Here is a 12195-nt window from a genome sequence, read left to right as displayed (position 1 = left end):
AAGGGGGAGCACAGTGACATTGGGCACAGCTCAGACCCCTCCAGCCTCATCCAAGGGGGAGCACAGTGACATTGGACACAGCTCAGACCCCTCCAGACCCATCCAAGGGGGAGAATGGTGACATTGGACACAGCTCAGACCCCTCCAGCCCCATCCAAGGGGGAGCATGGTGACATCCAGCACAACTCAGACCCCTCCAGCCCCATCCAAGGGGAGCACGGTGACATTGGGCACAACTCAGACCCTCCAGCCCTATCCAGGGGGAAGCACGGTGACCTCGGGCACAGCTCGGGCCCTTCCAGGTGGCTGTCCTGACCCCAGCCCAGCCTGCATTAGGGCTCCTCCTCCCTGTCTTGGCTCATTCCCCAACACTCAGTTTCCCCCTCCACTGCAGAACACAGATGCTCACCCCAAACCCACCAGCAGGACCCTTCCTCTCCTCTCCAGGACACTGCCAGCCCGGCTGCAGCCGCCTCCAAAGACAGGGAGCAGCACAGCAGGGGCTGCACCACCCCATGCAGGTCCTGGAGCTGCATTTGTGCCAGGAATCGGGATGCTCTGTGCAATTCCCACCCCACACCAGAGCCTCTGCTCCTTCCCCATCCCATTCCCAACAGCAGCCCCTGCTCTCTCTCCACCCCATTTCCACCCCAAATCAGAGCCCCTGCTCTCTCTCCCCACCCTGTTCCCACCTCCCCACCCCATTCCCATTCCACCAGCAGCCCCTGCTCTCTCCCCACCCCATTCCCACCCCACACCAGAGCCCCCTACTCTCTCTCTCCCCATCTCATTCCCACCACTCCATCCCATTCCCACCAGCAGCTCCTGCTCTCTCCCCATCCCATTTCCTCCCCAAATCAGGGCCTCTGCTCCCTCCCTCATCCCACTCCCACCTCCCCAGCCCATTCCCACCCCACCAGCAGCTCCTGTTCCCTCCCCATCCCATTCCCACTTCCCCACTCCATTCCCATTCCCAACAGCAGCCCCTGCTCTCTCTCCCCTATTCAATTCCCACCTTCCCATGCCATTCCCACCCCACCAGCAGCTCCTGCTCCCTCCCCATCCCATTCCCACCTCCCTGCCCCATTCCCACCAGCAGCCCCTGCTCTCTCCCCACCCCATACCAGAGCCCCCTGCTCTCTCTACCCATCTCATTCCCACCACTCCATCCCATTCCCATCCCCACAGCAGCCCCTGCTCTCTCCCCATCCCATTTCCACCCCAAATCAGAGCCCCTGCTCCCTCCCTCAGCCCATTCCCACCCTATCAGCAGCTCCTGCTCCCTCCCCATCCCATTCCCACCTCCTCGCCCCATTCCTATTCCCACAGCCCCCTGCTCTCTCTCCCCACCTCATTCCCACCACTCCATCCCATTCCCACCTCCTCGCCCCATTCCTATTCCCACAGCCCCCTGCTCTCTCTCCCCACCTCATTCCCACCACTCCATCCCATTCCCATTCCCACCAGCACCCCCTGCTCTCTCTCCCCACCCCAAATCAGAGCCTCTGCTCCCTCCCTCATCCCATTCCCACCTCCCCATCCCATTCCCACCCCAAATCAGAGCCCCTGCTCCCTCCCTCATCCCATTCCCACCTCCCCATCCCATTTCCTCCCCAAATCAGAGCCTCTGCTCCTTCCCAGCCCATTCCCACCCCACCAGCAGCACCTGCTCTCTCCCCATCCCATTCCCACCTCCCCGCCCCATTCCCATTCCCACAGCCCCCTGCTCTCTCCCCATCCCATTCCCACCACTCCATCCCATTCCCACCACTCCATCCCATTCCCATTCCCACCAGCAGCCCCCTGCTCTCTCTCCCCATCTCATTCCCACCACTCCATCCCATTCCCATTCCCACCAGCACCCCCTGCTCTCTCTCCCCACCTCATTCCCACCACTCCATCCCATTCCCATCAGCACCCCCTGCTCCCTCCCTCATCCCATTCCCACCTCCCCATCCCATTTACCACCCCAAATCAGAGCCTCTGCTCCCTCCCTCATCCCATTCCCACCTCCCCATCCCATTCCCACCCCACCAGCAGCCCTGAGGTGCCCAATTCATCCTCACCAGCCAAACTACGCCAACCAAGCATCCCCCCCGCCAGAGCTCCCAGCAAAACCAGTCCTAACCGAGGGCACGGCTCCCAGAAAAGCCTCAGGAAAAAAGCTGTCCCCACCTCACCGCAGGTGTCCCTGCAGCTCCTGAGGCAGCGAAGACAACGCGTTCGTTGCAAATGGATTTTTAAAAACTGAAGTCTTTATTAAAAGTTTTATCCAAATTTTGTAACAAAAGATACAAAAGGGCTGGAGATCCTTATTTGTGGGACTAGAGCGTGACCAACCAAACCGGACAGTTCCTAGGCTAATATAAAATCCATACAATCTGCTAAAAATGCAGGGAAAAATTAGAAGTAACTGCCGCTCTGAAATTTCTCTTAAAAATTCCTTTAACATTTATAAGTTACTCAGTTTGCATTTTACAGGACTAGTTCTTCTCCGAATGGTTACAGCTACTGTACAACGCGAGAGACAACAGCAAGAACAGAACAAAGCAACAGAAACTCGGATGTGCTGCAACACACCCCACTCCTCCGACGGAACCGCCGCGAGTCTCGCCTCTCCGAGTGCCGACAGATTGCCCAGAGCAACCACCGGGAACGCCGCAAAGTGCCAGTGCGTCTGCACCCGTGGAGAACCCCAACGGCAGGAGAACAGCGGGGACTCCCACCCCAGCTCCTAGTTCCCACCCCTTGGATACCCCGAGGCTGCTTCTCCCCAAAACGAATGGGCACCTCCAGGCAGAGGAAGGGTAGGTGAAGGGGTCAGAAATGCTCCTACGCCCGGCTGATCCCCCTTTTTCCCTCTTCCAGCCAGCGCAGGGTGGGGGGACACGCGTTCCAAACCCCACTTGCACTCCCACGGTGCCAAAACGCAAGTGGGAGAGCGCGATTTCTGCTCAATGCGCTTCTCTCCATGCTGAAAAAGAGGAGGAGGAGGAGGATGCGTACATCAGGCTGGCGCCGAAGCAACTGTCCAGAGGTGGTACTGGCTAGAAGGACCCTGAGAATATATATAGGCTAACACGGTCTCCCGGGGAACGCCGAGTTAGGTGCATCACAGTGATACTGGTTGAACGTGTTCTGTACAGTGCGAAATGGAGTTTGACGGAGTGCAGTAACCCTTAACCTGCTAGTTCCTATCTCTCCCTAAAGGCAGAGCCAGTTACAAGCATGCCGAGAAGCCTCGGCACAGCCAAAATGCTCACAGCCGCCAAAAATCAGAGCAAGTCGGATCTCCAAGCGAACGTTATCAGGTGGGCCAGCGGGAAAAATATTCCAGTTTATAGAAAAATAGGAAAGCAAGTGCAGGGCTACTGCAAGGTGCATCGGCAGGGGTACCAGGTCTTGCAAGCAGCCACCCCCCCTCTCCCCAAGGCGCCAGGCACCCCGAGCACTAACGCATCTTCAAGTAGCTCCAGCGCTCACGTCATCGCTATTTCTGCTCAAGAGAGACCTCAGCGATCGTTTGCTTTGAGTCCGTCGCGATGAACCAGATTGGCACCCACGGCTCAAGCTGGCTCAGATCTTCAGAGCTGGTTTGAGGGCATGCGGATAGCAAAGACGCCTTCTTTGCTGGCGAGCTGAAGCTCGGGGTCCAGTGTGGTGAGGCCAATTTCAGACACAAAGATACCCTAGAGGAGGAAATGCTTTTTTTTTTTTGCTTTTTTTTTTTTTTTTTTTTTGCAAACTGCTGCACAAACGACAGAACGGAGAAAGCCTTTGGTCATGAGATACTTGTGAGAAAGTGAGCCTTGTATGGAAGATTCCCCTGAATGCCTACAGTATTCTACATCTTAAAAAAATATATTGTGGACGCTGCAGCCATACAAAGGGGGGAGGAGTGGGAGACAGGGATTTACAGTCTCACACAGACACAACGGGGAGGTTAAGACAAGCACAGTCAGAGTCTGTAAAACTGATTGGGCTCGCTCGGATCAGTCATCCTCATCGTCTTCTTCGTCTTCTGGATCTTCCTCTCCTTCATCCTCTAGATTTCGTTTTCTCTTTTCGCCTCGCGGAAGGTCTGTAAAAAGAGGCGAAGCGTGAAGCTCTGTTCAGTCTTGCGGAACAGAATTTGAGCTGGGGCTTCGAGCTGCGTCAGCCACAGCTTTGCTGGTGAACAAGCACAGGCTGGACTGGCACCATTACAGAGCTGACATCCACCCTATCCAGCTTCTCACGATACCCAGAAAAGCCTGGACTAGCACGAGACGCAAACTATTTTCCATGCCCCTCCAAGCATCCCACGTTTCCACAGCTGCGTGAAAACAGGCTTTTTTGGTTGAGCACCCCCAAAAACGCAGCATCTGCAGAAAGCGGTCACTCCTGACCAAGCTCACACGGGATCACATGAAGTCACACCAACCACTACGTTCTGTCAGCATCCACTCAGGTGTTTCTAGTTTGAACCTGGACTCGAGTCAAGCAGCTCAGGTGTGCCCCGAGAGAGGAATCTGCCTCTCCAAAAGGCGTTTCCTCATGCACAATTTTAACACAAGCTCCTGTGACAGAAACCGCGCGCCTGCACTATCGGTGCAGGCTGCACAGAACTGCTTTCCTGGGCAGTTTCTCTCTTTAATATCTGGCAGACGTACCCAGCCTGCTTGGTACCAGCCAGTCTCACCACCACCACCACCGTGGGACCCCCTGTTTCTAACTGCTATCCCACAGTCAGCCACAAGCAAAAGCTTCCCATTAGCAGATGCTGCTCTTTCTATCAAAGAAAAGCCACCGGCAGCAACAGTGCTGCGCTAAAGCTTGGGAAGTTCCAAACTGTTGAGGCAGCTTTGCAAGTCCTCAGTTTGTTAGGATTCAACTCACCATCATCAGCTTCATCTTCTTCATCTTCCTCACCGTCTTCCTCCTCGTCTTCCTCCTGGAATCAAAATAAGACGCTGTGTTGCAAGAACCACAAGCAAGGTCTAATTCCACAGCAGCACCTTCCTTCTTCTCTGCTCCCACCCTCCCAGGCAGGAGCCAAGCAGGGAGAAGCTTGTTGGCCTCTAAAGAGCTTCTTGCATCCCTCCAAAGGGGACTGTACCACTTTATCGCTTGAAGCCACGGGACGTATGAGGCCAAGCAATGAACAAGTCTTGACCAGCAAACTCTGTGGACCACGAGTCAAAAGGTGCACAGGAAGAGCCAGAGCGCGTGGCAGCACTGCCCAGATCTGCCCACAGAGGCACCCGGGCAGATGGGTCACCAGATCAAAGGACAAAAGCCCAACCAAGCACACCGACACGGTGCTGCAAATGCATTCCAAAAGACAGAAAGCCTCACCTCATCATCTACTCCATCCTCCTCCTCTTCACCTTCCAGATCATCATCTTCATCTTCTTCATCATCAATGACTTCTTCGTCCAAATCATCTTCCTCCTCCTCATCATCCTCTTCCTCACCTTCTACCAAAAGAAGGAAGTGAGTGTTATCGTTCCCAAAGACTCACATCTCCAAGGCCAGCGCTATGTGAGCAACAGGCAGGAACCACAGGCACACGCACGGAGCGCAGGCAGCAAGCCCTGTCAGCCTGCAGCAGGTTTCATTTCTTATGCAGCCTGGAAAGGAGGAAGGAGGGTACCCAGACGGCCCCGATGTCACAGAATCATTGCATGGTTTGGGTTGGAAGGGACCTCAAAGCCCATCCAGTTCCAACCCCCTGCCATAGGCAGGGACACCTCCCACTGGATCAGGATCCTCAAAGCCACATCCAGTCTAGTTTTCAGCTTTACCTGGATGTCAGTGGCCAACTTATCACCACCATTTATTTAGCAACACAACCACGCAGAAGAGGAAAAGGAGTTGTTCTCCAGCAAGAAAACCAAGAGGAGAAAATCCTCACCTTCCCCATTCTCATACTCGTCTTCCAGTCCATCCCCATCTGCTTCAGGGTCTGAGTCAGGGGCTTCCTCGTCATCAGCATCGAATCCGTCTAGGTAGGTGAGCTGGGGCAAGAGGGTGAACACACTCTCCCGGTAGTTGATGAGCATCGTCACCTCACAGTTGAAGAGGTCCAGACTACGCAGGTTTGGCAACTTTTTCTGCAAAGATCAATTTGTTAGATTATTGACAAGTTGACACTGTTTAAAGACCAGACAGAGTCAGAGGACGGCTGTTTGGCTACCCAGCGCTAATACAGGAGGGTCTTTGCATGCATTACATGCACCACGTGCTCCTCAGACGGAGAGAAGTTATTGCTCTTCTTTGCAGGCAAAGAAGATTTCTTTCCAGCTCCTCTGTCCCCATTTCCCCTCCTTGGAGGCAGCTTACTCCCTTCTGAATGGGGTGGACCATGAGCACAAGCCCAACTCCCCCAGCAGAAGGGGTCACTGAGCCGGACTCATCCTGCCCAAGGCATCAGGCAGAGCACAACATGGGGAGACCAAAACACAGCACCCATAGACTGCACTCGCGTGCTTCCGGCACAGCAGTTCTCCTGACTGGGCCATCGCACCAGGTCAAGCAAAGGAGGAGTAAAACAGTTTCCAGCCTGTTCTGGAGGGCATGGAGGGACCGAAGTCAACAGCTAATGAGATCTTTCAGCTACAGAGTCAAGATCACAAGGCAAGTGCCTTCTTTGTGTGGTTTGGACACAACAGGAACCCCCTGCAAAACCAGGGCAAGAGGGTCCCAGCACAACAGCGCCTCAGGACTGACGCAAGAGGCACCCTCACTGGTGTCCAAGAAACTCATCTCCATGACACTGCTGGTGCCACCTACCTCAAACTGCATCCGACCCATTAACGGTCCTTTCTCAGATGGACACTGAGCACTGCATCCACAGTTTTACTCATCCAGCCCAATTTCATGCTTCTTTTAGCAACTGGCTGCTGGTTTTCCAAACAGAGGAGCCATTAACTATTAGCCCAGCCTCAAATTGGACTCACTCATCTGTTCCCATCAGAACCACGAAGTGCTGTTGGAACAGTTACCAAGACATTGGACTTGTGCCACACAGACTTGGTCCTCAAAGGAAACAACGTCATCCCTCAGATTCCAGCACAGCCTTCTACTCACCAAGGGCTCCAGGGTATTGATGTCTTTGATCTTGTTGCCGCTTAAATTCAAGTGTGTCAGGTTAGGAGTTCTCTCTGCTAGAACTTCAAGGCCACCAGAAATCCTGTTATCGCTCAGCTCCAACTGTCAGGAGGGAATATCACGTGGTCACAAAGCATCTCAGCTTGCGACACGCCCCGAGAACCCAACTACAGCGGACACCCACACTCCAGAGCCTGTTAAGGCCATGAAACCCTTCTCCCACAGTAACACATCACCCCCGGCCACCTCTGCACTGCAAAACACAAGTGGACATGTCCCCTCAGTATCTTCTAAACTCCAAAATATTTACGAAGTTACTGAAGCTTCTGACAGTGGCACAACAGCAAAAGCAAGGGAGAAAGGACGCTAAACACCAAATGAGCTCAAAAGTTTTTTTTTTGCATACTAAAAGCCACCTCTCTCACTTCTCAGGCATAGGAAAATGCAAAATCAAACGGCTCTTTTCTGGCAAACACTGGAAAAATAATGAGCATCAGGGACAAGGCAGGAGAAGTCTCGGAGCAAAGGCTGCTGGAGATGGGACTCCAGGCCTGACTCACCTTCCGGAGTTTGTTAAGTTTGGGCAGATTGGAGACAGACAGCAAGTTGATGTTGATCATGCTGAGGAACTCCAGGTTCTCAAAATCTGAAGAGAGACCAACGATCTTCCCATCGTCCGAACGGCAGTTATCAAGAACCAGCTCCTTCACCTGCCAACAGAGACACCCTGAGCTGCCATCACGCCGGCCAAGTCCCATCTCATCTGCCAGGTGGACATGGGGCAGCGTGACTGCTCTGAAGGTCTCCTTACTCACGTTAAGAGACTGGTGAGGACACAAGGTGAGAATCCCTCATGGTGGTGAGGGCCTCACCCTTTAAGGATGACACGGGACCACCACCCTATCCTATCCCAGACCCTGCAAATCCATCCAGGGTCCACCAGCACCACAAAGAAGCACTAAGAGGCTGAACCATGTGGTTGCATCAAAACATTTCATGCACAAGGCATCCAAAAGCTTTCAGAGCCACGCTTCAGGCTTTACAAGAGGCCAAACGAGGTCATCTGGGTTTGCCCCCTTCAACTCTCTCCCCCATGCTGCTGGGGGGCTGGAGAAGCTGCCTCCAGAGGATTTGTTTCCCTGTGACAGCCTCAGTGCAGAGATGACATCTGTCCAGGCAGGTCTTCGAGCAGGTCTCAAACTGAGGCCTGAAGTGCAGGACCACTGATGGCATCGGACCGCATGCAGAAACCATCGCTACCAGGTAATTCAGCACAGAAATCCCCCTCCATGGCATCAGGACCACGAAGCACCGGTACAGAACTGCTCCCCTCAAACACCAAGAGGGTAAGGATACCTGGCATCCCCCCTCTTCCCCAAAGCACAGGTAACTGCTAAGCCCCAGCTCTCATGGGCCATTTCCAAAACTCATTTTTACCCCACACCTACTTCACAGCTAGATGCAAAAACCAGCCTTGGCCAGAAGGCTGGTGACGCTCTCCAAATTCCTCCTTCACAGCGCTCCCATTTCACCTCTCTCGCTCAGATCAGCCAACTTAGGGAGGCATTTTAGAATCCCTTTGCCTTGCTGGCAGCGGTTTCAAGGCCGCCGTGCCATCTCACAGCACAAGCTCCAAACGAATTAATGCTTAGAAGTGGCGTCACTGCTTCAGGCTCCGAGCTCTGGGCTCAGTCAGGAGTTCTGGAGCTGAGAGCTCCTCCTGCTCCCAGCACCCCAGACAAGTCTCCAAGCTCCAGTTCCAGAAGAACAGAGGCTCTGTCCGCACAGTGGGTGTAGAGGTAGCCAAAGCCACCCTGCCATCGCTTCGTTGGTGGGGTCATAGAGGCGAGCCCAAAGCTTATCAGGTTATGGACTAACCTGACTGAGACCAGCATTAACCCGGACCAAAGCCCTGGAGCAAGCATCCTAATTGGATGCAGCAGCCAGGACAGTTTCCTGCAGCAGCCAGGCTGGCTCACAGCGGCTGTAGTCACTGGGCAAGCACTTGCCACAGCGAGACGGTGGCTCCAGCTCCTGGTATCAAACCAGCAGGGACCAGCACCTTCCAGCTCCTGCTCCTCAAACTGTCCTCACCCAGCTCCTTGCCCATCCATACAGCAGCTGTAGCCTCTACCCAGAGCCCCGCTCCCAGCCTGTTTGCCTCTCACGCGCTGTTGCCACAGGGCGACCAGGTGACTACCGCATGTGGCCCCAGCAGGAGGGGTGAAACCCCAGGCTGGGTCCCACGGCCCCCATGTCCTTGGTGGCACCCAGGGGGCACCTCAACTCCATCTCCAGACTCTAGGGGAGCTCAGAGGGGACCCTCAACCTCATCCCCAGACCCAATGGGGACCCTCAGTCCCTTCCCCAGTGCTGAGGGGGACCTGAGCCTTGACCCCAACCCCAGGGGGGACTCGGGGTGACCCCCTCAGCCTCGTCCTCAGACCAGGGGGCAATTCGAGGGGCACCTCAGCCCCAACCCTAGACCCAAGAGGGGGACCCTTAACCCCATCCTCAACCCAGGGGGGACCCTGAGCCAGGACTTCAACCCCAGGGGGACTTCGGGGGACCCTCAACCCCATCCCCAGACCCCGTGGTGACCTCTAGCCCCTTCCTCAGACCCAGGGAGGACCTCAACCCCGTCCCCAGACCCACAGGGTGATTCGAGGGGCTCCTCAGCCTCGACCCCAGATCCAGAGGGGCCTCAACCCCATCCCCAACGCCAGGGTGACCTTGAGCCCCTAACCCAGTGCCTGGGGGGACCCGAGTCTCAACTCCAACCCCGAGGGGACTTGAGGGGGATCCTCAGCCCCAACTCCAGCCCTGGGGACATCAAGGGGACCCTTACCTCCATCCCCAAACCCTGGGGGACTCGAGGGGCTCCTCAACCCCATTCCTAGACCCGGAGCGGGGGGACACCTCAACCCTGGGGGGCGACTTCAACTCGGAGGAGGATCCTCAGACCCATCCCCAAACCCCAGAGTGACCCTCAGACCCATTCCCAGACGCTGGGGGTGACCGTCAGCCCCATCAAAGACCGGGGGGCGACTCACGGGGCTCCTCAGGCCCAGGGGGAACCTCAATCCTGTCCCCAAAACCTGGGGGTGACCCTCAGCCCCATTAAAGACCCGGGGGTGACTCGAGGGGCTCCTCAGGCCCAGGGTGACCCTCAAGCCTGTCCCCAAACCCTGGGGTGACCCTCAGCCCCATCAAAGACCTGGGGGTGACGGGAGGGCGTCCTCAGGCCCGGGGGGGGGACCCTCAATCCTGTCCCCAAACCCTCGGGGTGACCCTCAGCCCCATCAATTCCAGGGGGTGACTCGAGGGGCTCCTCAGGCCCAGGGGGGACCCTCAGCCCTGTCCCCAAATGCTCAGGGTGACCCTCAGCCCCATCAAAGACCGGGGGGCGGCTCGAGGGGCTCCTGAGCCGCGGGGTCTCGGTGCCCCCGGTCTCCCCGCCCTGCCCCGGGCTCTAACATGGCCGAGCCGCCATGGCCGCTCCGCCCTTGCTCGGCAGCACCGGCACAGCGTGTCCCGCACGATCCCCGCCCGTAGCTCCAACCGGGACCGGGAGCCGCGGGCCGGGCCGGGAGCAGCCCCGGGCTGAGCCCGCCGAGCACGTGCGCGACGCCATGGCGGGAGGGGGGGAACAAGGGTAGGAGGGAGGGGGGAAGAGGCGAGGAGGGGGGAAGAGGGGGGCAAGAGCGGGGAGAGGGGAGCAAGGAGTAAGAGGAGAGGGACAACAAGGGGGGGGCGAGAGGGGAGAGGGATAAAGAGTAAGAGGAGGGGATTAAGGGGGGGCTAAAAGGAGGGGGGAGGGGGTAAAAGGACGGAAGAGGGGGTAAGAGGAGGGGGTAAAAGGAGGGGGAGGGGGCAAAAGGAGGGGGAGGGGGTAAGAGGAGGGGGCAAAAGGAGGGGGGAGGGGGGCAAAAGGAGGGGGGAGGGGGGTAAAAGGAGGGGGGAGGGGGGCAAAAGGAGGGGGGAGGGGGGCAAAAGGAGGGGGGAGGGGGGTAAGAGGAGGGGGAGGGGGGTAAGAGGAGGGGGAGGGGGGTAAGAGGAGGGGGAGGGGGGTAAGAGGAGGGGGAGGGGGGTAAGAGGAGGGGGGAGGGGGTAAAAGGAGGGGGGAGAGGGGTAAAAGGAGGGGGGAGAGGGGTAAAAGGAGGGGGAGGGGGGTAAAAGGAGGGAGGAGGGGGTAAAAGAAGGGAGGAGGGGTAAAAGAAGGGAGGAGGGGGTAAAATGAGGGGGAGGGGTAAGAGGAGGGGGGAGGAGGGGGGAAGGGGGGAGGGGGGGAAGAGAGGAGAGGATCAGGAGCTGGGTAAGAGGGGGAAGGGGAGTAAGAAAGTGGGGGATAAGAAGGGGGGTAAGAGGGGGAAGGGAGGGAGGATAAGAGGGAGGAGGGGGGTTAGGAGGGGGGAGGAGTGGGGCAAGAGGGGGGAGGGAGGGCAAGAGGGGGGAGGTGTCCCCGCCGCCGCGCTCCGCCGCCCCCCCCTTCCCGCACCACGTGCGGCCCCGGTGCCTCCGCCCCGCGCTGCTCCGGCCGCCGCCGCCGTACCTCGCTCGGCTTCTTGTTGCGCAGCTCCAGCGTTAGCCGCCTCTTCATGTCCATCCTCCCCGCCGCCCCGAGCCCGCTCCGCGCCCGCCGCTCACGCTCCCGCCGCCCCGCCCCGCTCCGTTCCCGCGCCCGCGCCCGCGCGCGCCGCCGCGCCCCGGCACGGGAAGGCGCCAACGGCAACAAAGGCGGCGCGCGCCGCGCCCTCTGCCGGCCCCGCCCCGCACTGCAGCCCCCGCCCCGCAGCGGCCTCCGCAGGCCCCGCCCCGCAGCGCCCTCTGCAGGCCCCGCCCCGCACTACAGCGCCACGTTCCCATCCGTAAACATCATATTCCCATCCCCAATACCACATTCCCATCTCTGGGTGACACATTCAAATCCCCAACATCGTATTTCCATCCTTATACACTCCATTCCCATCCCCAGCACCACATCCCCACTTCTGGGTGACACATCCCTATCTCTGGGTGACACATTCCCATCTCTGGGTGACATATTCCCATCCCTAACATCATATTTCCATCCCTATACGCTCCATTCCCATCCCCAGCACC

The 12195-nt window shown here is 57.5% G+C and overlaps 1 protein-coding gene across 2 annotated transcripts; it reads right to left on the bottom strand.

The window, feature by feature from the left end:
- Nucleotides 1-2233: 2233 nt before the first annotated feature.
- Nucleotides 2234-11791, bottom strand: LOC104063516 (acidic leucine-rich nuclear phosphoprotein 32 family member B). 2 transcript variants are annotated; one of them, XM_054050447.1, is made up of 7 exons: nt 11645-11791; nt 7653-7802; nt 7072-7194; nt 5897-6095; nt 5338-5459; nt 4879-4933; nt 2234-4081 (listed from the first exon to the last, which is right to left on the bottom strand). In XM_054050447.1, exons 1-7 carry the CDS (start codon nt 11696-11698, stop codon nt 3993-3995), a joined length of 792 nt encoding a protein of 263 aa, XP_053906422.1. In that variant the 5' UTR covers nt 11699-11791; the 3' UTR covers nt 2234-3992. The 2 variants fall into 2 exon arrangements, with proteins under 2 accessions (XP_053906422.1, XP_053906423.1); XM_054050448.1 differs by having other exon boundaries at nt 5338-5456.
- Between the last annotated feature and the right edge of the window lie 404 nt (nt 11792-12195).

The sequence above is a fragment of the Cuculus canorus genome, chromosome 27, assembly GCF_017976375.1.
Source record: "Cuculus canorus isolate bCucCan1 chromosome 27, bCucCan1.pri, whole genome shotgun sequence".
NCBI lineage: Eukaryota > Metazoa > Chordata > Aves > Cuculiformes > Cuculidae > Cuculus > Cuculus canorus.
The sequence above is the reverse complement of the archived record's forward strand: the minus strand, read 5'-3'. Positions and strand labels throughout refer to the sequence as shown.